Raw genomic sequence first — 26,215 nt, 5'->3', positions numbered from 1 at the left:
TATTTAGATGGTGTATAAGCTGTGTTTGTGATTTGATGAAGTTTCCACCTGGCGGTCAGAGCTGCTGCTATTGTTGGCGTTTTAAAACTGGTGTTTTTCGATTGTCCTACTGTAGAAGGGAAAGTCTGAAATGTTAATGTCCTTACACGTTTTTATTTGTTCAACATCTAACCATATGTTTTCTGATAGGTAAGGATGAATCCATTTGTGTATATTTTGAAGCTGATTGGCCAGAAAGTAGTGGGAGAAATGTGGTGCTTCCAGTCCTCCTGGTGTTCTTGGGTTCTGTAGAGTAGTCAATTGAATTCTTGGGGTCTTATTGTTTTGGTATAGGTTTGGTATAACCTATTGAGTCTAGAAATTTACTCCAGGTGAGGGTGGGTTGTGTTGGATTCATTGAGAATAATTAGTTTAGTTTAGTTTAGTTTAGGGAGTATAGTCATTTTATTTACTGAAATTCTGCCCAAAATGGATAGTGGTAAATCCAGCCAGCGTTGAAGATCATCGTCTGTTGTTTTGAGTAATGGAGTCCAAACTCTGACAGTCTGGGGGAAGCATTATTGAATGTGATGTGATTGGTGCATAGAGGGATTGGTGGAGTCTGGGATGTCACATCCAAGCTGTTGGAATGTAATGAAAGATAGATGTTCCCTTTGTTGATTGAGTATTCAGAAATATTAAAGAATCTTTTAGATACAGTAATAAATCATCATTGTAAAGGCTGATTTTGAGGTGTATGTTTAGTGTTTAGTGTAGCTTAATTTTGACGGATGGCTGCTGTTAACGGTTCAGTGGAAATGGTGAGTAGTGAAGGGGAGAGTGGGCATCCTTGTCTAGTCCCCCGGTTAGTCCATTGGTGATGATAGTACGGTTGGGTACCGAACTCGGTACTTTTAAGGGCACCGTCCGAATTACATCAGAGTAGCTACCGATTCACATAAAATCAATCAGTGGCAAATTTCGGTACGCATCTGGTGACATAGACTAGTGTCTGTGAATATTAAAACACAAAAAGACTATTTAAATAAAAATCCTGCGTGTCTCTGTGTGAGTGAATGGCACAGACGTGCGGTTTAATTTACCTCACACACACGGTCGCATGTTTGCATCTCATACGAGGACATGAATGCATGAACTTCATCTCCAGAGCCGCTCTGAGAGTCACTTCATGAGCATTTTACCATTTTATTTGAGAAAAAACTACCCTCATATCATAAACACACTCAAAGGTCTTCACGGCAACCCATCAAAATAAAAAGTTTGGTTTAACTTGGCAAATATATTACTGTTGTACACGTCTCAATGTAATAATAATATTACTAACACTTCTGTAATAATAATAAATGATCAAAACATTATTTTTTAAGTAATAAATCACAATTTTTCTTCACTGTTTTAATTTTAACAGTATAAAGCTCAAGTGTGCAGCACTTTGTGTGACAAATAAGTTTGTTTAATTAAATTAAAAGATCAATTAAATTAATGTTTTATGTCTTCATTTGATTACCAGTAAATACACAGCACAGAATTTGTGGGAAATCTTTTCATAAATGAAAAATAAGTTATTAAAATGGTTGTTTTTATGAATTAAATGAATTAAGTAGCTAGTTGCCGACTATTTACTGGTAAATATTACAGTAAATATTAAAGTAAACAAACATCACAGACAATGGCAGACTGAGACCAAGGCAGCTCTGGCATAATGTCAATAACACTTCTATAAATGACTCTTTACTGAGGTAAACATCCCTAAAGTACCGAAAAAATGTACCGGTTAAAATGTGAACCCAACCCTAGATGACACTGGCTGAAGGTGTTATATACAGAATTTTGTTCCAGTTAATGAATGACTCCCCAAAATCAAACCTCTCTAATGTGGAAATCAGGAATTTCCAGTAAACCCTATCAAAAGCTTTTTATGTATCGAGAGTAACTATGATGGTTTTTGTCTGTTTAAAGTCTGCCTTTAATGAAACCGATTTGATCTGGATGGATTGTAGATGGCATGACTTTTTCTATTCTTACGCTAGTGATGCGCTTTGGCGATGATTTTAATGTCTGCATTAATTGGAGAAATAACGTGACGGTAATGTTGGGTCTTTATTGGGTTTGAGAAGGAGTGAAATTGTGGCTGTGTTCATGTTAGCTGAGAGTTGTTTTGATTGACTTATCATTGGCATGAAGAGTGGAGATAAAATTGACCTAAAGTGTGTGTAGAATTCATCAGGGAATCCATCAGGACCTGGTGCTTTATTGTTCAGACATGATCATTTATCACCAACATTGATTTATTTTTTCTAAATTAACACAAATATTTTTATCACAAACATTATTAGCATAGCAGTGTATATAAAGTTTACTTGAAAAACCATCATCATAATCGTGCATAATTTCGATAATTCGGTAATTGCACTCAAGCTGCATGAACTGCACCAGTTTGTCAAGAACCTGATGATTAAGTTGTTCAGCTTGATTTGAAAATGATCAAAAGATCATCTTGTGCTTCAGTAAAAGAATATCTGACATTTTGTACAAAGTTCACACGTCCAGTGTATATATATATATATAGAGAGAGAGAGAGAGAGAGAGAGAGAGAGAAGAGCGAGGGGGAAAAGAGCAGTCAGAAGCATATGTGTGCTCGGAGGCAGTGGTCTCTCCTGTCTCACACTCACTGCGCTCCTGGGCTTCCAGCTGCTCTCTCTCTCTCTCTCTCTCTCTCTCTCTCTCTCTCTCTCTCTCTCTCTCTCTCTCTCTCTCTCTCTCTCTCTCTCTCTCTCTCTCTCTCTCTCTCTCTCTCTCTCTCTCTCTCTCTCTCTCTCTCTCTCTCTCTCTCTCTCTCTCTCTCTCTCTCTCTCTCTCTCTCTCTCTGTCTCTCTCTCTGTCTCTCTCTCTGTCTCTCTGTCTCTCTGTCTCTCTCTCTCTCTCTCTCTCTCTCTCTCTCTCTCTCTCTCTCTCTCTCTCTCTCTCTCTCTCTCTCCATTGTGCTTCATTTCTCTCTCTCTTCATGTGGTGATTTTCAGAGGTGTCCAAATACTTTGTTACCTTACTTAAGTAGAAATTTTGGGTATCTATACTTTACTTGAGTAAATCTTTTCAGCTTTTTACTTCTACTCCTTACATTTTCACGCAATTATCTGTACCTTCTACTCCTTACATTTTAAAAATAGCCTTGTTACTCCTATATCATTCCGGCTTGTCATTGTTCAAAAAAAAAAAAACTATCTAGATAAATCACGCCATCCGGATAGAGTGAATGTGATTGTGGTTGGATGAGAAGTATAAATCTCCAACACCCTATTGGTTTGTATGCGATCCATCGCACCTGCACATGACACAAATCACGTTAATGCTCAGTAGTACACACATATATGGCTCTTTAATGTATTTGCGTTGTACTAAAATGCGTTCATTTTCAATGGGCATATATGCGGCTGAAACTAATGCATCCCAAATTTTTCAACATTAATGTTTGAAATATAAATTATAGTCATTATGGCCTTTAGAAAATGTTTTTTTTTTTTTGAGGAGGTGGGGTAGTGCACTATAGACCCCTGTGGCACGGCCTAAGCTTTTGTCCTTAAAGGGATAGTTCACCCAAAAATGAAAATTCTGTCCTCATTTACTCAATCACGCTAAACGTACTCACCCTCAAGTTGTTTCAAACCTGTATGAGTTTCTTTGTTCTGCTGAACACAAAAGAAGATATTTTGAAGATTGTTTGTAACCAGTGCAACCATTGACTACCATATTATTTTTTCCCTACTAAATCAACTAACTAAGTCAATGGTTGCTCTCTCCGCTTGGTTACAAACAATCTTCAAAATATCTTCTTTTGTGTTCAGCAGAACAAAGAAACTAATACAGGTTTGAAACAACTTGAGGGTGAGTACATTTTTGGGTGAACTATCCCTTTAATTGCATTCTTTTCCATACATTATTTTTATACTTGAAGTAGTTTTGAATTGCTGGGTTAGTCCATTTTCAACTCAACTTGGGTTATTTTTAACCCTGCATTTTTTAGAGTGTACATTGTAGCATTTTTCAGCTTTTTTGGTTCCTTTTCACACCACACTGATTGCTTTGGTCCGAACCAGTTGAAACAAACCAAAATGCAGTCACATGACAACATCCACATCACTCATTGGCCATGGCGTATTTCCTAAACTGCGACTGCGCGGGCTGGTTTTGTCCCTGGCCATAATCTATTACATTGTTTGTATACACCACAATATGCAAACAATACATTTCTCTAATGAAGCGCGGATGCGGCTTGAAAACACCGCTCTACTGCAATGCAAACACACATCGCTCGTCACTTCAAGCGGAGATCGTGCTGTTCTTGTGAGTTTTCGAAAGTTGGGACCTAATATGGTCATCAGACCAAATTTCTATGAGGCTCCGCACCTCCTCACTACAAGTTTGTCCGCGAACTGCCATGCTAAAGTGCAAACTGTCAACAAACACTTTTTTGTCAAACAAAAACTACGACAGCTGGTTTAGTCCAAAAATGACAGTACTTTTTTCAGTTAGGTCTGTTCGAGGTCGGATCATGTTCTCACCACAAACGAACCTCTCTAGAGTTCGTCTGAAAGCGTCCTGACACCACCTCTTCAAGGAGATCTCTACGCTTGTTTGGTCTGCTTTTGGTGCGCACCCGAGTGTGATTGCTACTTTCACACCTGATCAAACGAACCGCACCAAAGGGGAAAACCAACTCTAGTACGATTCAACCCAACTAAATGAGGCAGGTGTGAAAACACCCTAAATACCTTAGAAATGATTCCTTTTTAGGGCTGCCACTAACGACTATTTTTATATCGATTAATCTATCGACTAATTTATCGCAATAATTTTCAATCATTTTACTTAAAAACATTTAATTTAACTTGCAACGTTGACCTTCAGTAGTGTACTATAAAAAAGTATAAATGTAAACAAGCTCTTGACAAAATTTAAAACTAAAAGAGTAAAAAGGTACAAATCTGTAAACCAACATAAAAAAAGAAAGAAAATATCAGCAAATACTTTTTATATAGAATAGTGTTGTCATGATACCAACATTATGACTTCCATACGATACCAGACTAAAATACCTCAATACCAATACTGAATCAATACCATGGCAAAAACTGTAAAAGTAATTGAATAATATGACAGAACTTACTATTCATTGTTTTATCATTGTTTTAGGGTTAAAAAACCCTAGAAACTCACTTGGCCGGCATGTTCCTGCCCTGCTTCACACAGAATATGAGGTCCGGCCCTTTAAGCTGCACGGACCAAATTCATTGTAACACCCGATTTCTCATTCAACTCTGTATACGTTCACTAAAGACATCCGACTGTGTTTACTCGAATACTCACCAGGATGAATGATTTTTTACCATTCAAACCCAATAATCCTGCGTGTCTCTGTGTGAGTGAATGGCCCGCGAAACTGCCGTTGCGATCTGTCTGAGTGAAAGGTGTGTGCGGCTGCATATATGGTTCTTTAATGTATTTGCATTGTACTAAAATGCGTTCATTTTCAATGGGCATGTATGCGGCTGAAACTAATGCATCCCAAATTTTTCAATATTAATATTTTAATATTGAGGAGGTGGGGTAGTGCACTACAGACCCCAAGCTTTTGTCCTTAAAGGGTTAGTTCACCCAAAAATGAAAATTCTGTCATTAATTCCTCACCCTCATGTCGTTCGACACCTGTCAGACCTCCGTTCATCTTCAGAACACAAATGAAGATATTTTAGTTGAAAGCTGATGGCTGAGGAAGGCTTCTGATAGGCCTCCATTGGCATTCAGTACATTTACACTCCCAAGACCCATAAAAGGCACTTAAAATGTCGTTACAAAGTCCATCTCACCACAGTGACTCTACAATAATTTTACGATGCGACGACAATAGTTTTTGTGCGCAAAAAAAAATCTAAATAACACCTTTATCCAACTTGTTCTTGTCTTCCGTGTGTGCCTCCACAACGCATGCGCGAGAATATAACGCAGATCCGGCGTTCGGACACATGACCCAGAAGAGATTTGTTTACCAGCAGAGGAAGACGCGCGTGTCTAAGCTGTTGAATTCTACATTGATCGTGCTTTAGGTCTCGGCGTAGTGCTCAAAATTGGGCTAAAGTGTGCATTTCATGGATTCCCGAACCCCGGCGCTACGTCATATTCTCGGGCATGCGTCGTGGAGGCGCACACAGAAGACAAGAAGAGGTTGAATAAAGGCAATATTTAGATTTTTTTTTGCGCACAAAAACTATTGTCGTCGCATCGTAAAATTATTGTAGAGTCACTGTGGTGAGATGGACTTTGTAATGACGTTTTTAGTGCCTTTTATGGGTCTTGGGAGTGTGAATGTACTGAATGCCAATGGAGGCCTATCTGAAGCCTTTCTCAGCCATCAGCTTTCAACAAAAATATCCTCATTTGTGTTCCGAAGATGAACGGAGGTCTGACGGGTGTCGAACGAACATGAGGGTGAGTAATTAATGACAGAATTTTCATTTTTGGGTGAACTAACCCTTTAATGGCATTATTTTCCTTGCATTACTTTTACTTTTATACTTGAAGTAGTTTTGAAACCAGTACTTTTACACTTTTACTTGAGTTGAAAGCTTGAGTTGATACTTCTACAAGTCTTTTTAAACCCTAGTATCTATACTTCTACCTGAGGAATGAATATTTTTGACACCTGGTGACTTTAATACCTTAGAAATGATTCCCTTTTATACTTTTTTGTTTTTCAACTCTTTTCAAAACTTTAGCATGATTTATTTTCCCCCAAGACTTGTGATTTTGCCCATGTGACCTTCTGTCAGAGCCTGATGTGTAGGTGAAGGTTGTCTGTGTGTCTGAACAGCTGTTGTAGCTGCCAGCATTAGTGACCCTCACTCAGTCATGGGTACTTTCCTCCGGCCTAATCTCACTTTCAACTAGTCTCACTGTCATCTTTTGCCTTGTCCTCTCTGACTCCCTTTATCTCTCAAAGCCATTTGTTTCCTTCATTTTTAATTTTTTCTTCTTTTATTGCCTAAACAATATCAATTTTGATTACTCTTTGGGTTAGTTACTTGTAATTATGCATAATTTGCTGTTTTTATTACTGTAGTGAGTAACATAGAGTATGCCTACCGCTATGCTTCAATCGTTTGTTTCTGCTTCTTCTTTTTGTACTATTTTAAAAGATGCATAATAGCGCCCCCCTACCGTATAACATGAATTGGCGGAATTGGCGGTGAAGCGTTGTCATAAATGATGGAAATGTTCATCAGTGTTGGGGAAAGAGTTAAGCTGTTATTGATGTTTGCAGCAGATGGGTAAAATTATATCCAGCATTCTGTCTGCTTTGATTCAGACACAGAGATGTAGTAGTACGGGAAGATTACATTTATTTGAATGGATGAATTATAGCATTTATTTGAATTAATTATTATCTATGTGTGTATTATATGTGTGTGAATAACCCATGTCTGTGCAGTGTCTCTCTACTAACAATGAAGCTGTAAGTTTAATTACCTCAAAAACAGATGTTTTTGCAAAGATAAAAAAAATATACAAACCTTTTTTGCATGCTCACAAGAAACTTTTCTCATTTGTGTGCTCATGCGTTACAATTTCCGGTTTATGTATACTATAACCTATTTCCTTTGTGCGCCACTGCCATTTTACTAAGAAGAAAAAGAGATGCACATGAATTAATAAAGATCTATTTGCTGAAAGTTTGGTTTTCGTTAGCCCAGTATACCTCTTATAATCATGCCTGATGTCCGCTTCTCTGTGACGGCTGAGAAACTGCGCCGTGAAATGGGCTGATGCCGCATATATTGCTCTCTTTATGCATTTATTAACTGTGTTTATCAGATGGTGTTAGGTTACATTATATCACATTGCTGATTTCCTACACAATGCTAAAACCTTGATAGCACATCCTGATAGATAACACCAGATTCATGATTTTTCTGAACTGTGAATTGAATCCATGAAGTCTGACATTTTCTTGATGGGTAATTGTGTGAAATCGGCTGTGGGTTGAAGTTTGTGCTTAATTGGTTTGGGAAACCAATTAATGCACATTATTTTTAAGTAAGGGATAATAGTTGTGCATTAAAGGTTGACAGCTAGTGGTTGAAATGGGTACTGCAGTCCAAATTCAAAATATTGGAGGTTGTTGTTTGCCCCGCCCCTTCCTCCATAGACTCGATGCTCACGTGACGATGCAAGTGACGATAAAAGCCTCACTGTAAGTTGATGTTGATTTATCCGTGTTTTAATATGCTCTCATTCATTTAGATTTTTAGATGAATGTGGAGGCTATTTAGGGCGGGTAGAATCTGTGATCTCTGACACAGTTTGTTTGCTGGCTGTATGGTTGCAATAGTGTGTTTTCCAACCAAACTGGCAGCCTGTGGTATGGAAATACTATTGGGTAAACTGGCAGAAACAAAACAAAAACAGACATTACGACACGGAACGCACATTTCAAAGCAGAATATCTGGCTGTAGTGTTGTTTATCAGAGAGATGAGTGTGAGCCTGTTTCCTAAATATCTGCAAACATATTATGGTATTTTTATGCTTTAGTTAAGTGAAAAACTTACATACAGCACCTTTAAACTATTTTAATGCACAACGTGGAGGCAAATAACCACCCAACATGAAGCATTAATGTGCATGAAGGGCGTTCAAATTGTTTAATGCACAGCTAACCATGGATTATCCCACTTATACCATGGTCATCTGCCTGTTTGCCTACCGTCGTTTGTTTCTGCTTCTTCTTTTTGTACTATTTTAAAAGATGCATAATAGCACCCCCCTACCGTATAACATGGATTTCCGGAAAATTCCTTCAATGGCAGGGAAGCATGGGTGTAGATTACGCGGGGGACGGAGGGGACGTGTCCCCCGCACCTTTAATAAAACGTAAATTCGTCCCCCGCACTTTACCGAGTCTCACCGGTCCAAGTCGACCCGCTCCGTGGGGGATTCGAACCGGCGTCTAGTCGTACCGCTCTTACTGGCCTACGTCTGTTACACGGGCAAGTTTGATTACGTAGAAGCCAATGTGAATAAATCTACATGACCTGTCATTTTATTCGTATCCAAAAACAAGGCGCTCTGAACACCATGGAGTGCTAACACTCTCGTGCAACAGTCCAATTCATACTCGAAGCCGGAGGGCGCTCTCTCACAGAAAGTCCAAAACGGATTCGTAGAAGTAATCACGTTCCAAAGGCATTCACAGCGCTGAACCAGCAGCTAAATAAAGAGAATTATGACTGATGAAACGCGACGACAAACACATGATTTCGACATTATATGGTTCATGTGTGTTTTTCAAGCCATCTCAAGGTATTTATTGACAATAAAGTATATGAATAATGCAGTGCTAACTGACATCCTTTTTAATGTTTAGTATCTTCTGCTCACCAAGGCTGCATTTATTATATAAAACAGCTGTTTACTATGTAACTGAGCTAGTAAACGTGTAATTTATTCCTGTGATCAAAGCTGAATTTTCTGCATCATTACACCTTCTTCAGTGTCATATGATCCTTCAGAAATCATTCTAATATGAGGATTTGCTGCTCAAGAAACATTTATGATTATTATAAATGTTGAAAACAGTTGTGCTGCTTAAAAATGTTGTGGAAACCATGATGCATTTTATTTTTCAGGATTCTTTGATGAATAGAAAGTTAAATTAACTGCATTTATTTGCATTAAATAAAGCACTTATTAAATATAAATCTTTATTTATATTATAAATATCACTTGTGATCAATTTAATGCATGTTTAATTAATAAAAGTATGAATTTCTCTCTTTTTTAATCTTACCACAAAAGTTTGATTACTATCATGGTTTCCACAAAAATTAAGCAGCAGTGTTTTCAGCAGTGAATTAAGTAAGCAACTGTTTTCACCATTTATAATAATCATAAATGTTTCTTGAGCAGCAAATCAGCATATTAGAGTGATTTCTGAAGGATCATATGACACTGAAGACTGGAGTAATGATGCTGAAAATTCAGCTTTGATCACAGGAATAAATTACTTAATTTCTTTATATATTCACATAGATGTTCACATAGTCACATTAAATTGGCATAATATTTCACTGTATTATTTTTTTACTGCATTTTTTATTTAATAAATGCAGCCTTGGTGAGCAGAAGTCTTCTTTCTAAAACATTGAACAATTGTAATTTTTTAACTACACTGCCTTGTTCAGTGATATTTTTTTAACATTGCATAAAATCCATGGGTACTTAAAGGGTTAGTTCACCCAAAAAATGAAAATTCTGTCATTAATTACTCAGATTTCAACAAAAATATCTTCATTTGTGTTCCGAAGATGAACGGAGGTCTTACGGGTGTCGAACGACATGAGGGTGAGGAATTAATGACAGAATTTTCATTTTTGGGTGAACTAACCCTTTAATGCACAAGTGTTTGTAGTGCATAAACAAATCATAAAATTGGCATAAAATATAGGGGAAAATATTATACATATTAGTGGTTATTGTTCAGCAGTGTATTTGATATCTTACTGAATTAAAAGCAATAGATCAATTAAATCTGTCAATTAGACAGAGGTCAGAAAAAAACAGGTATTATACCTGACATTTCTGTCCCCCTCACTTATGAAAAGACGGCTACGCCCCTGCGGGGAAGCGTTGTCATAAATGATGGAAATGTTCATGAATAGCGGGGAAAGAGTTAAGCTGTTATTGATGTTTGCAGCAGAAGGGTGAAATTATGCATCTCTATCTAGCATTCTGTCTGCTTTGATATAGACACAGATATGTAGTAGTACGGGAAGATTACATTTATTTGAATGGACGAATTATAGCATTTATTTAAATGAATTATTTATTGAGAGAGAGTGGGAGAGAGTATATGTGACCCTGGAGCACAAAACCAGTCGTGCGTCTCACGGGTATATCTGTGGCAATAGCCAACAATACATTGTATGGGTCAGAATTATCGACTTTTCTTTTATCCCAAAAATCATTAGGATATTAAGATCATGTTCCATGAAGATATTTAGTAAATCTCCTACCGTAAATATATCAAAGATGTATTATTTTTATTTTGTTTTGTTGTAATATGCATAGCTAAGGACTTCATTTGGACAACTTTAAAGGAGATTTTCCTCAATTTTTAGATTTTTTTGCACCCTCAGATTCCAGATTTTCAAATATTGTCCAATCCTAACAAACCATTTCAAAACTCAATTTCAAAACATTGACCCTTATGACTTGTTTTGTGGTCCATGGTCACATATGTGTGTGAATTACCTGTGTATGTGCCGCATCTCTCTACTAATAATGAAGCGTTGAGTTGTTACCACTTGATTGCTGTGAAATATAATGTGGCGATTCAGTAGAGAGGCTATTTTATTAATAAAAGTCATGGGGCAGCGTTGATAAGTTTTTGTGCTCTTAAATGTTTCAGTGTTTCTGTTTGCGAGTGATGTGTGTGTGTGTGTGTGTGTGATGAATTAATGTAGAACGTGATTAAACTGACTGGAAGACCCGTGCATTAAATCGTTTTAAATCTTATAACCAGGAACATGTTAAAGCTACACTGTGTAACTTTTTTAGTTTATTCTTAGCTAAAAACACTTAGTTCTTTCAAAAATATATGTGCTCATTAATGTATATTTACTTCTTTCAAGTAATAAAGTATTCTCGTAAGTTTATAATATGCCATTGAAAATACATACGGGTGAGGGGTTCGAATGCGGGTCGCCATGTTGCCCCTCCATCTTGAAAGTACATTAGCCGAAGAGGGACATACCCGTAAATTCAAGCTTCGCCTTTGGCGTTTCAACACTCGATGGCACCGTGTCGAATGTGAACGAGGTCGAACTGGAAGCCATATTAATCTTGAACTAAATCGGCCACCGTAGGAGTTGGGATGGGATGTTAGGAATGGGGCTTTCCTGTAGCTCAAACAGTAGAGCGTGGCGCTAGTAACGCTAAGGTCATGGGTTTGATTCCCAGGGAAAGCAAGAACTGACAAAATGTAAAATGTGTACTTTGAATGCAATGTAAGTCGCTTTGGATAAAAGCGTCTGCCAAATGCATAATAATGAATAATGAATAATGAGTTAAACTGAAATCGGAATTGAGAGGAAGAGAAACTAATATTCACTGGATGGTCATATACCTGTTCACCACTAGATGGGGGAAAATGTCACACAGTGTAGCTTTAAACATATTATTTAATGTCTAGACTGTATTTCTAAACCACATTCTTTTCACAATGATGACTTTTAGGCTTTTTAGCATTAGCATTGAAGTGTACTCCAGAACAAAGTATTGCTCTTATTTTTGCGGTCTATTACTAAGAGTCATTCTGTGTAAACACACTTGTCTTTTTGGCTGACCCTACTGCCCCCTCTGCAGCTGTCACAGCTGTGAACCTACTTATTTCATGACCAAAGGGCAAAGATTCTCTCTGCAAATACAACTTTTTGCACAATAAGTCATTTAAAGCACGGCCTATTTGACAGGCTAAATGTTGTATGGCAGGGTTTGCTGACTCTCACTGACTGTGTCTCACATGCTTTTGGGAAGATGTGCCCGAAGGCTCCTGAGGAAGAGAGCTGGTCTCACAGTAAAGCGGTCGCTCAGTCAGAGCTTCAGCAAACTCCGAGCCGTGCACATGCCATGACAAACTGAGCCCTCAGGACGCAGGAGAGATGAAAAAGTCAGAGCTTCAAATCAGAGCTGTCACACCAGTCAGGCCAGGAGCACAGCCTCAGATCTCCTTCCACATGCTTTATTTACCCCCAAAACATCGCATGCCACGCATTTGTGATAGTCTGACCGTTCAGTTTTACAGGTAGGTCTTGGTTTGATACGCATATTTTAAACAATGTGTTAAATTGCATACTCTAAACAAAACATTTAGGCAGACCACATTTATAAAGACGTTTAAATTTGACTGTTTAGAAAGGAATATTTTAGGTATCCGATTCAATATTAAGCTCAATCAACAGCTTTTATGGCATAATGTTCATTTCCAAAGCACATAATTGTAGTGTTTTATAAAGTGAAGGAAAAAAACTATGGTTACATCAAGGCATTTGCAATTAAAGTAAAATTGAGCCAAGAAGTTTAAGTTAAATTACAGAGTATATGTGACCCTGGAGCACAAAACCAGTCGTGCGTCTCACGGGTATATTTGTGGCAATAGCAAAGAAGAATTGAAGATGTATTTAAATGCAACTTCAACTTCTGTTAACAAGAAAGCAATGAAAACGACCAGAATTTGTGCCATGTTTAATATTCTTCTTTAATACACTTTTTCTTTATTTTTGTGCCCTCTTCTTTTTTCTTTTCTTTTTCTTTTCTTCTCTTTGTTTCCTTTTTCTTTTAGGTTTATTGTTCAATAGATTGTTTCTTTTATATTTCTCTGTAAAAGTATTGAACCAAATTTTTTCTTTTGTTTTGAAAGATTGTTTATATTTCTTGTATGTATTGAATTGTTTTGTTTGTTAATATTTCAATAATTACATTTTTTTTAATATATATATATATATATATATATATATATATATATATATATATATATATATATATATATATATATATATATATATATATATATATATATATATATATATATATATATATATATTGTGACAATAGCCAACAATATGATAAGATTTTTCTTTTATGCCATAAATCATTAGGATGTTAATATCATGTTCCATGAAGATATATTGTAAATGTCCTACCGTAAATATATCAAGAATGTATTATTAGTAGTAATATGCATTGCTAAGGGCTTCATTTTGACAACTTTAAAGGAGATTTTCTCAATATTTAGATTTTTTTGCACCCTCAGATTTTCAAAAAGTTGTATCTCGGCCAAATATTGTTCTATCCTAACAAACCATACATCGATGGAAATTGATCCATATGACCGTATGATATTATCCATGCATGTTAACAGCAAAATAACTAATATTGTATCTATAAAGTTTTCACAAATATATGAAGCAGCTCAACTGTTTTCAACACTGATAATAAGATTTTGTGCACCAAATCATCATATTAGAATGATTTCTGATCGATCATGTGACAATGAAGACTGGAGTGGATGCTAAAAAATTCAGCTTTGCCATCACAGGAATAAATTACATTTTGAAATACAATTTAATATAACGTATTTCTATTTGAATCTATTCAAATGACTGTTTCTACTGTATTTTTGATCAAATAAATGCAGCCTTGGTGAGCATAAGAGATTTTTCAAAAACATTTAAAAGTTTTGAGCAGTGTATATCTTTAAACGTTGTTGCCATGATGATGTAACACAGGTAAAGTCTGTAAACATGGCAACTTTGCATAATATCAACTCAAGGATACCAAGAAGAGAGATGACGCAACCTCTTTGTTTACATCGTCAAAGTCAGGTTGTGTGTTTAAGATGGTTGACTTAGATCAGCAAAACATAATCCCTGCATACATTCATAATCTTCTACAAAACCTGTCAGAAATAGTTTAAACAAAAGCATGAATCATCACATCGTGCTTCAGACAGTATCCACAAATAGTACATAAGAATGAATAACCAGAAGTTCATCCACGTGAGACGTCGTTCAACCACACAAACTTTGATTTAGACGCTTTTATTTGAAATATTATGAACATGTAAGTGCTTTAATAAAAACTTTTGTTGGCATTAGGGTCAGAAATACAGTGGATTTGATGGTTGTTTATCCAGATCTGCAGTCTAACATACAGACAATAAACATATTAAACACTGCAAATCAATGCTTTAAAGTGACCTGGACTTCTGGTTTCCCCGTGTCTCGCTTGTCAAAATCTGATGCTAATCGACTCTGAAGATGTTTTTCAGTCTAGAAGCTGCACGACATGAAATCTCTGTTTGATGTCAGCCAAAACTGGGGTGACTTATGCAACCCTGAAAGCCCGAATGGGCCTTTAAAAGTGCTCTAATTGGCTCTTTTGAGCATATTGTAATTTAAAACGGGTCATTCCCCAAATTCAGTCCCTTCATAACAAATTCATTTGTTTCTGTGTTTACAAATGCAAATCAGCCCTGAGTACAATGGTAGAGAAAGGCCAATGGATACTGTTCATGTCTTTATATGTCATTCATTAGGACACACTGGGTAGTTGTATAGAATCTGGAAACAACGTTTCTGGGATAAGTGTGTGAAGAACAGGTGAACGTCCGCAGGCTGCGAATTGAGCACTTATTGAATGATCTAGTTATGTGAAGCTAGACCTGGATTTCTATATAAATTCAGCAGCCATTAAGCCAAACTTCAGTGTCACATGATCCTTCAGAAATCATTCTAATATGCTGATTTGATGCTCATGAAAATGCTTATCACAGTTGGAAACGGTCACGCTGCTTAATGTTTTTGTGGAACCTGTAAAAAATTGTTTGTGCTATTTACTTAAAAAATGATGGTAACAATATTACACATAATATTTTTGAGTACTACCTGAATAAATCATGTAAAAAGTCCTACATGATTTAGTCTATGAAACAAACAAAAAAGCACATTTCACTAAAAATAATAAATTCATTAAGTTGACTCTAATAAAAGGGCTTTTATTTCTGACTTTGAGTCATGATGTACAATTAATATACTGTAAATAGAAACAAACGTGTTACTGCGCTGGCATTAGCAAAGTTATTGCTCATTGAACAAAGCAACATGCTTTATAATATTAATATACATGCAGTTATCCACAACCTAACCATAAGATCTACTCTTCTGCACGATGGTAACAGTCAAAACTCAACAGAAACTCTTTCAAAAGCCAAACATAACTGATCATTAAATATTAGGGTCGATGACATTACATGTACTTTTTGTGTCCGAATTCATTATTTTCCTAAAACAAAATGTTATAAATACATGTCACATATCAAATTGATCTACAATATTTCATTTATAAGATACTATTTTAATTTTTTTGAAATTCAATTGACTTTTTGAGTTGTGGTGTTTCAAAGACCTAAAATGTCAGGTGGTGCGACCAGCAAATTTACATTTAAAAGTATCAATTCCCACTGCAATTGCAAAATGAAGTAAGAAATATAAATGGAAACCATTATATAATGTACACAAATAATAAAAAAAAACATAACTCCTTATGGAAAATTGTGTTCTGAACACAGAAAAGTGTCCGTTTATATGAATCGGACTAAAAGGGCAATACGTAGAAAAGGGTATTGCATTGCAATAATTCATATGTATATTGTATATTTATATTATTTTAAATGATGGTCGCACCACCTGACATTTCCTGGGTGGTAAAATCAGAAATCCTGTTTAGTAATTATTAATGCTGTCTTAAAAGCTGTAAAACCAATATGAATCAACACCATACCTTTTTTGGGACATAAAAATGCACTTTAAAACTCTTTTGCTTAAAATTATAATTTTTTTTTTATCTTAAAAAAAATCTTATTTTTCTTATTTGTCATTGACCCATTAACAGATGTTTCCCTTCACTCAAAAACACTTAATTTCAATATTAATGCTCAATTTCCAGCCATATGCAAAGCATGCTGGGAACTAATAAGGGTGTCTCTAAATAAAACGGCATAATTGAACAAATTCTCTTAAAATAAATAGGTAGCCCTTAATTTGATCAGCTTAATCGGTTCCTCAATTCAAGCCACAAAAGTTTCGGTTTTATTAGTGAAATATTCTCAATATTTTCTATACAACACTGAATTTTCTTAAGAAAATATTAGGGCTGTCAAAAGATTAATCGCGATTAATCGCATCCAAAATAAAAGTTTGTGTTTATATAATATATGTGTGTGTACTCTGTTAATTATTATTAATATATAAATACACACACATTCATGTAAGAAATATTTGCATGTATATACTGTATATACATTTATATAATCTATAATATAGATAAATATAAATGTTTTATATATAAAAATATTTTTTTCTTAAATATATACATGCTTGTGTGTGTATTTATATATATATAAATAATAATTAACAGAGTACACACACAAACTTTTATTTTGGATGCGATTAATCGCGATTAATCTTTTGACAGCCCTAGAAAATATACCTTCATTTTTAGTGTGTGAACATTACAAGACCCATGATTAAATTTTTACAGTGTACTTTTTCACTTGATCAATAGAGAGTTCAAAATAACTGTATTTATTTATACATGTAACTTTATAAATGTTTTGTAGTCATGTTTATATATATAAGAAATCGTGTGCATGATGACGGCCTGTTGCACTATAGTTAGTAGCAGTATAGGTAGAAGCAGCCAATTTGAATGCATCCTTTGTGAAACTCCCAGAAAGCCACACCTCCAGGCTCCTCCTCCTCTCTCCACCCACAGCTGAAGGCTAGAATAGGTTCCACATGGAGCTGTGTCAGTCTACTCAAACTGACCTGGAGAGTTCTGCCTCTGACCCCACTTTACACGCTGATGCTTGCCTGAATGCGGTTCCTGCTTGAGTAAGCGCTACTAACTGGGGTGGACAATGGACAGCAGACAGGTAAGACAAGAAACAAGTGTAAAATGTCAATGAGGCCTTAGTTATCGAACTCGGATTTTGCGAGAATTGATCTTCTTGAGAAGTCGCTTGGAGCTGTTAGACGCTAGAAGCCTCAATAATTGTTGTAGATGCTTTAGTCTTCAGTCCAGGTGGGAGGGCTCCACCATTTTGTGTCTTCGATCATTCTTGGAATGCTGTTATACATGTTCTGATCTGTGTGTATTAGCATGACGTGAGGAATGACGGAGATGGATATATTGTCCTCCTGGAAATTCCCTGATGGTTGGTGATGTGTTGATCTGCTGGCCGGTTGCATAAACCATTAAGACTAGTCTTACAAGTACAAGTTTTTTTCTTTAAGACTGTTCATAACTTTTTTAAATCAGTTACATAAAAACATAGACTGGCCTAATTTGATACGAAAACTAAGACTGAATGCCACTTGCCTAACTGCTAGTGGGTCATACTAGATCTTAAGACACTGTCTTAACATAATGTCTTCGTTTATGCAACTGGCCCAGGCCTGGACTTCTAGAAGGTGTTTGACTTCATCTAGGACTTCCATTTTAAGTGGGAAGAACAAACACTATTTAGTCATGAATAAATGACCATTTTCTGGCTGTTATATGGCCAGGAGAGCAATCTGCAGACCTAATGACTCCCTCAAGATGGCTAACCGAGCTGTTAAGGATCCTTCCTAGTGTTTAACAGCTGCTTTTATGGGTTAAAGGCAGACTTTTGGTTTCTTTAAATGGAAACCCATGTTGCACAAAACTGCTAATTCACTTGTGTGGCAACACACTTCCATATATTTAGCGACTAGTGATTCTCTTGTGACTACTGTTCCTTGCACAATACACTTCCAAGGATATGTAATCATTATTTAGGTTTAGATGTGTCTTAATCCTGATCAAAAATAGTTCAATATTATTACAGTTTAAACTTGGATATTAATGTTTAATTGAATGTGATCAAAGCTAAATTTCCAGCATCATTACCCCAGTCTTCAGTGTCACATGATCCTTCAGAAATCACTCTAATTTGGGGATTTGGTGCTTTTTTAAGTCACTTTTGATCATGCATCCACGCTTTCTTTAAAAAGAAAAAGGTTCTCCAAACTTTTGAATGGTAGTGTATAATACATTTTCAAGTCGCTCGCCCACATTTCTCGCTCTGCTATATGTCAGTCTTTATAAACATATTCTCCTATATGGTGGTGTGAGTGTGGATTGAGTGACTTGAACTCTTAGTGACCTGACGTTTAGGCCACCATCACTTCCCCACTTTTGTGCCCCTTGTTCAGGTTTGGAGGGCATGGCTTGACAAGTCACAATTGCAGATGATTGATCAAGCATGAGAAGAGTGTTTTCAGGGTTTAAGCCAATGGAAGCGCAGGGATATGACCCACTGCGCACAGGGTGAGAAGCCGCAGCTCTGCATCTTTAGCAGAATTACTTTCACCTCACAGAGGTTGGATAATGGCTTTTTTAAGGACTGTCCATGCTGGTTAATTTCATTCCAGTTGAAGAGAATGAACTCGCCCTTGTTTACTCATTGAGTACTTTTTAGGGGGGCCTTCTCTTTCTTCCACAGCTTTCATTGTCAAGGATGGTTATGAACGTGAAGACGTTTTTCTTCTCCTCTACCACTCCTTCTGCCCATCCCCATCTGGCTTTGGGACAAAAACAGATTGTCCCTCCCAAAACGCACTTGAGTTATCCTACAAATAAATGCCTGGTTAAATCCGAATAGGAAAAGCTTTGTTTAAATGCATGACGCTGAAGCTCTGCGTGAGGTTTTTGGTAGCAATCACAACAACCCTGTGGTCTGACCCCTGACATTGATAAATAAACGTGAGGTGAAAGTCTTTGAACAAGCCTCATCGTTTCTTCTGGAGAATGAAGCCCTCATCAGCGGAGAAAGATTGAGGATGTTGCATTTGAAATGTGAACTGGGGGTCAGTAGAGGGCACTAGAAAGGGGAAAGGTCAGCTGTGATGAATGGTGAACCCGGTGGACTTGGGTGTTTAACCATTTCAGAAGTGCCTTCGGCTTCCTTGCTTCTGCTTTTTTCTTTCACGTTCTTAAATTGCTCCAGTCATTTATTTTCGATGCTTTCTCTAAGCCTGATGGGAAATGTTTTGCAGCATTAGTCAGCCGTGTGTCTGTAATCTGTTTGGACCCGTGCAGCCTTGTGAAGTTTCGCTGCCCAGGGTGAGTTTTGGAATCTGTGCTATTTTTACGAAGGTTGGCCACACCTTTGACTTCTTGAGAGAGCAGGAAGTCATTGATTTGTCACGCGGTTTTCTGTATATCTCCCTTTTCCATAGACTTTCCTCTGCTGGATTTAAGTTTTTTAGGATCTTATTGGGACCGTAAGGATCTCAAATGAGTTTGGGTTCAGATGAGAGAAAATGTTCAATCTATAAACATCACATGACTCTGTTTTATTCCATGTGCCGTGATGAGCCGATGTGTGAAAGGTCCCTGATAAGTGTGTTTTGTTGACATGCACCACCAGAGCACATAATATCACTCTAAACCGTCTGTAGAGAGGATCAAAATAAAGCGAAAATATACCCATAATACTTCCTCTAGGTCTAGAGAGAATACTGTTTTTCCTATATTTATCTTAGTAATATTTATATTTCTCTTAGGGATGCATCAATAATTATTTAATACAACTAAAATGTATTATTGGTCTTTCAACTGGTATGTTACATAATCTGAGACATTCAATTGGAAACGTTACATAACAAGTTTGTTTTCAATCTAAATATTTCCTCTTAAATATTTATATTTCTGTTAGGGATGCATCAAAGATTTCTTAATATAATCAAATATTAGGAAATCTTTCAATTGATATGTTACATAATCTGAAATTCACAGCCTACTCTGAGTTTTTGAAAGCATTGTAGCAGATAATAATCGGTTATGGTCACAAGAATAAAGTAGAAGTACAGTCTCTCTTGCGTTTATGTGATCGTTCATTTAAAACTTCAGAGAGATGACATTGAATTGTTATTCCAGATTCAGATTGTAAACACGCACATGTTATAAACACTAAAACACACACCCTATTGAGCTAAGAAAGATCTTTTGAACCGTATTCTGCATGGACGTCTCTAGGCATTCTGGGTGTTAAGTTGAGAAGTCACAGGTCAGTTCTCACTTTCCTCCTTAAAGTGATAGGGTCACATACCTGCAATGAGTTCCTCAGAGAGAGCTGTGCTGCTGTCCATCAGGCATCAGGGACAGATGCTCTTCCCACTGCTTGAGCTTCTAGGACAGGACATTGTGGAACAGGAACATTTGGGAGAAAAATACCATCTCGAGATATTTAGTGCTGTTGTGAGTAGGGTTGGGTATCGTTTGAATTTTAACGATTCCAATTCTTATTGATTCCAATTCTTAACCAGCTGAAGATCATTATGTGCCAAGAAGAAATTTTAGGGATAGGGAGAACCCTTTGGACCATCTTAGCGATGAAAAATTGTTGCAAGAATACCGATTTGACCAACACACATCGCAACCACTGTGACACTGAACACTTGCAGTCATACGTACATTTCTGAATGAGATGAAGAAAAAAAAAATCACATAATGAAAGAAGTCGTTTGACGTTATAACAAGTCATTAATGTCTAACGCTATCTTTACAAATAAACCACAGATTTGAGCTTTAAACAACTACATTCTTGACTGAACAAGTCTTAAAACTACATTTCGTGACGCAATAACAGTAGTATTTTTAAATTTCGTGGCCGCACACAACCACTATGAAAAGCGCAAAAGGACGCGCGTCAATTCCGCTTCAAATGCTTGCTTTATACGCGTGTCTATCTCGATTTGGACGCGCAAATGCATTCAAAGTTCAAGCGTCAAACTAGCGTTGCATATCTATGGCAACAAGTCTTTTATAACGTGAATCCAGGATCGCTGACACTTCAATGTTTCCCTTACCTAAGAGAACCGTTTAAGAGATTATATGCAACACCCTTAAGTTATTAAGCATTAGCAGCTCATCTTCTTCTTTGGCTGAATCCGAAATCGCCCCCTAAACCCTCAATCACTATTCCCTACTTTAGTCCACTAATACAGTTCACTTGAAGGAGTGAATGAAAACAAGTAAGTGAATTCGGACAGCTGTTGTGTGTACATCGGCTGTACACTCGTTATTGCGGTGCAATGTGGGATTGAATGAGTTCACTCAATAACGTCCACTATGGTTTCGGACAACACTACAAATGGCCGTCCCCTCAAATAGTGCCCTATTTAAGGGTATACTTCCTCTTCGTCATATCAATGTGTGCTTGGCAAGACCGTTTTGTGCTTGAGGGCCACCAAGTGGTGTTTTACTGTAACTTCAGCAGCTCCAGGCACATTACAAAATCGCAGATATCACTGGCCGGCCAGCTTTTAACGCAAGATTTTACGCCTGCCGTTTTGCACGTTGGCGCCCTTTGTTTAGTCACGAGGCGTTAAACGTCGGTGATAAACGCGCGCGAAAATCGACCCGGTGTGAACAGGCCTTTAGATATCATTCACATTTATATTAGGCTATTATTGCAAAACATTTCATTGTACCTGAATATCATGAACAAAAATCAACAGGCTAGCAACTTTTGCCTATGGTTTAAAAATACCATACCAAACAAAAAACTAATATAGATATCAAGCATTATTAAAGACATGTAAACACTCTGTAGTTAACAACAAATTAGCAATTGCACAAATAAATACAATTGAACAAAGATGGGATTGAAATAAACATTTTCAGGTAGGGACAGAAACTGTAATCAAATGTAAAATAACAGCACTTTATTGATCAAATATAGGCTCTACGTTACAACTATTAAAAGTTGAAAGTTAGAGAACAAGTGAATTTTCTTGTCTTTTGTTGTTTGCTTAACGTTATCATAGAGGCGCATCAAGAAAATCTGCCGGTCAGCGACATAACCGTCTGTTTACGAGATTATTTTGACATTTTTGTGTGTGTTTGTCCATTCACGTGTGCAAAAAGACGGAGAACTCGGTTCATTATCAAGCACTTTTCATTCACTATGAGAAGCCGTTCTGTGTGTGTGTGTGTCTGCAGCACAGAAAAAAAAAGCATGTACATCTTTTTTGCGCTCAAATGGTTAAAAATCACAATAAAATGCGCACACAATGGAATCAAAATCCGCGTTTCTTATCGAATCACCTGTTCTGGGCAATTTGGAACCGGTTCTCATACCCATCCCTAGTTGTGAGACAGTTTTTTTTAGAGGCATTCTTTTCTTTTTCTTTTTTCATTTCTCTTTATCCTTTCTCTTACTCTCTATCCTTTTCCTTTTCTTTCTCTAATGCTTTTTCCTTTATCTATTCCCATTCCTTTTAATTGTTGTACTAATTTCTTTTGCTTTGATTTTTCTTTCTTTGCTCTATTTTTTTCCTTCTTTTTCATTTTTTTCTGCTGCTTTTTTTATAGAAAGTCCTAAAAGGTGAACCACTCATTTGACTCGGGTCCCCATGGGACCTTGTGTTTATGAGTGTGTCTTGGTCTTATGTAAAAGGGCAGATGGGCCCAGCTGGACGATCTTTCTCTCTTTCACTCTGTGATCCTTGGAGCAAACTGCAACGGCTGAAACACCTGGGCATTCCACAGAGCACAGGGACAGATCCCAGAGTGCAGCGGATACAGATTCAACTAAACAATTCATTGATTTGCCGGAAGGTAAACACAACATAACCTCGTGTGTGACGCAGAAGAGCCATGTTTTGGAAAATATCAACAGTCAGACCCAATAATTAACTGTAATATTATAGGTGGATAGATACAGAGAAGTATTGACTAGCATTTTGTTGAAGCATGTTTTATATGTACTTTAGGTTGTTGGTTCATCTCCCAGTTGTTCTGACCTCAAGGATTGCACTTGTTTTAGTGTCTACTCTAGATCTCCTCCTTTTTACCCCGGGCCTTCAGCTGTGCCTCAACATGTGCCCATCTGCAGGTCTCCACCCAGTCTCCGGTCTAAAAGCAGACTTAACCTGTGTGTCCACTGGTGCTGAACAAATCTGGTCAATACCATCCCCATCCAGAATGCTATAGATCTGCCACTTGGGGCTGTCTCTGTAAATATAAAGCAGCATGACAGTGTTTGCTGTCAATACATGGTAAAACCTGATTTAAATGCATACATTTCCAGCTGTGATTTCATTTACTTCCAGCTGATTTTCAATAGTTTATTACAGATGTCACTGCCTTAACCTCTGTGTTTATACACCGCACCTGCCGTTTGAATTAAGTTGAGCGTTTCTCAGTGTTTTGATACTCAAAACCACTGTCAATCCCACAATCCCCTGTGTGAGTCTTTTTCTCAGTACTCCTGCTTGTACAGTTTGTCTAATTTCAGGTTCAGGGATAAAAGTTGTAGTTGTCCAAAAAGGTTATTGTGTTTGTGTTCAACAGAACAAAATACAGAGATGATTGCATTAACTAAATGAATGTTTCATTTTGGTTGAAAGGCAAATCTTGGGTTATTGTTCATTTTGCTGATGCAAATGTGTCTCTTTGGGCCATTGCATGCCTGCAGGATCACAGACTCAGATGCTGCTGAGAATACATTTGTGCATGTGTGTGTGTGTGTGTGTGTGTGTTTATGCCTTGTGTAACCTGAAGCAAACCTTAAATACAAAAAAAAGAGAAGGACTGACACTTTTGCTGCCTTTAAAATCATTGCATACGTGCAGCTAATCTTTTTATATTTAGGCAGTTGACATGATCAGTGGTACTTCATTGAAAAATAATTATTACACATGCAGCTGAGATACCACAACTCTATTATAGTTACAGTATCCTAATGTAGTCATGTGTCAACTATCCATTTGGGATCCTCTAGAGTTTGGATCAGTGGCGTAACTTTGCTTTGAAAAGTGGTGGGGACAGTGCCGCCGATCCCATTACGCGCATCACGCGCTGCGTAGGGCACAACAACAGCCCGGGAGTCTATGCCCAAGACCAACCTAAAAAATGGTTTGCATTCAAACAAAAATGCAGTATTGCAGTAAGAAATATAATTTTAGCACTATAATTTTTATTTATATATCCGTATCAATTTGATAAATAAAATTATAATATTGGCAGTCATTTGCCAGTGGATCTTTGATTCAACCGATTGGCTCTTTACTTAGAAGGCGGGACACATTCATTACGCGTTGCAGTTTCTCCCATTCATAAGTAACCGCACCCGACCGTCTTTCTATCTAGTATTTTGACTATATATGAGTTTCCAATTCCTGTGTGCTCATTTGTCATGAAAAATATCTGTAAGTTTGGCACATTTGGCTGCGTCATCCTCCAATGCCTTTCTTTTTTTTAACTTGCCTTTTTCAGCTCCCCCTGGCATCTTTTTACTATCCATTTTATTCTTCGCGATTAGCTTACTCTCCCCACATCATTAAATGACGGTTTTGTTTCTTTTTTCTCAATGACAACGACCTGAGTACACGCGACGCACTTCAGTTTAAAGAGAAAGAGAGCGCGCGCTCTGACAACAGAAAGCGGCACTTTTTAATGCACGGTCTGATGCGCTGATTTAAATTCAAATCTAGTGTAATGTGCTGTGTTGTTATATCAGTCACACAGTAACTTAACACATATAGACATACAGAGAAAACGAAGAGAAAGCAGCCGAGTCTGCCGGCCCAATTTATGAGCGGAAAGATCTGCCCACCGGGAATTCTCCCGATGGCCACTCCGGGCCTGCATTCTATGTACTAAAAAGAAAGACGCTTTCAGCCTTATCAACGGCCGCGGAAACAGGCCATGGGTTCAATCCATTCCCGGCGTTCTTATTTTGCTTCCGATGTATTAAATATAGGCCTACAAGCAATTAGTTTATGAAACCTTGATCAAAATTAAAATACAATTAACTTTTCATCATCAACATATACAAATTAAAACAATAATATAATAGGCTAATATTTAAAGATATAGCCTAACTATGAATCTAAATAGGTTATGTTTTGTTTGTAGCCTTCTCCACTCGTTTCAAATTTTTTTTTTTTTTTTATCAAACGCAAAGTTTTTAATTTCAAATTTAATTACTAAATTCAGTTCATATTTCCAACAAACGAAATTCCGAGCCAAAATAACGAAGTGGTAAAAAACCCCCCTGCAAAAATGAAAAATATTAAAGAATTCGCAGGCGCTTTCGTCTGCATGAGTATAGGCTAAAAGATGCGCAATATGTCTGGAGACATGGAGTGGACATGATTTCTATTGAGTGTTGTTTTGCAGAAATCATTTCTTGTGAATTTCGTTTTCTATAAATTGTATTTTAATTTTGATCAAGGTTTCATAAACTAATTGCCTGTATATTTAATACATAAGCAAAATAAGAACGCCAGGAATGGATTGACATGCTTAACGAACCCACTGGCCTGTTTCCGCAGACCGCGGCCTTTGAGTAGCCTAATGCTGAAAGTGTCTTTGTTTTTAATACATTTCTAGAATATATGTATTACAGTAGCCTTTAGCATACAATATATTACAGTAGGCCTGTTTTGATATTTTTGCACCGGGGTCCGTAATTTCTAGGTTAAAGTTATGCCACTGATGTTAACATGAGCGGTCCATGGCACCTGTTACCCGTAACGAAGTGGTAAAACTTTGAGTTACCACCATGCAAT

At 37.0% G+C, this 26,215-nt stretch overlaps 1 protein-coding gene across 4 annotated transcripts in view; it reads left to right on the top strand.

The window, feature by feature from the left end:
* The window catches only part of slc6a9 (solute carrier family 6 member 9), a 108,815-nt gene that overhangs the window by 54,281 nt on the left and 28,319 nt on the right, over positions 1 to 26,215 (top strand). The window contains exon 1 of one of the 4 annotated variants that reach the window (XM_079820060.1): positions 17,381 to 17,544. The exons of the other annotated variants lie outside the window; for them this stretch is intronic. Within the exon in view, the coding sequence (XP_079676186.1) occupies positions 17,530 to 17,544 (15 nt within the window). The 5' untranslated portion in view covers positions 17,381 to 17,529. Of the gene's footprint in view, positions 1 to 17,380; positions 17,545 to 26,215 lie in introns of those variants that run through there. 4 annotated transcript variants of the gene reach the window in all.

Source organism: Gobio gobio (genome assembly GCF_949357685.1).
Source record: "Gobio gobio genome assembly, chromosome: 6".
In the NCBI taxonomy this organism is placed as follows: Eukaryota; Metazoa; Chordata; class Actinopteri; order Cypriniformes; family Gobionidae; genus Gobio; species Gobio gobio.
This window is presented reverse-complemented; position numbering and strand designations above follow the sequence as displayed.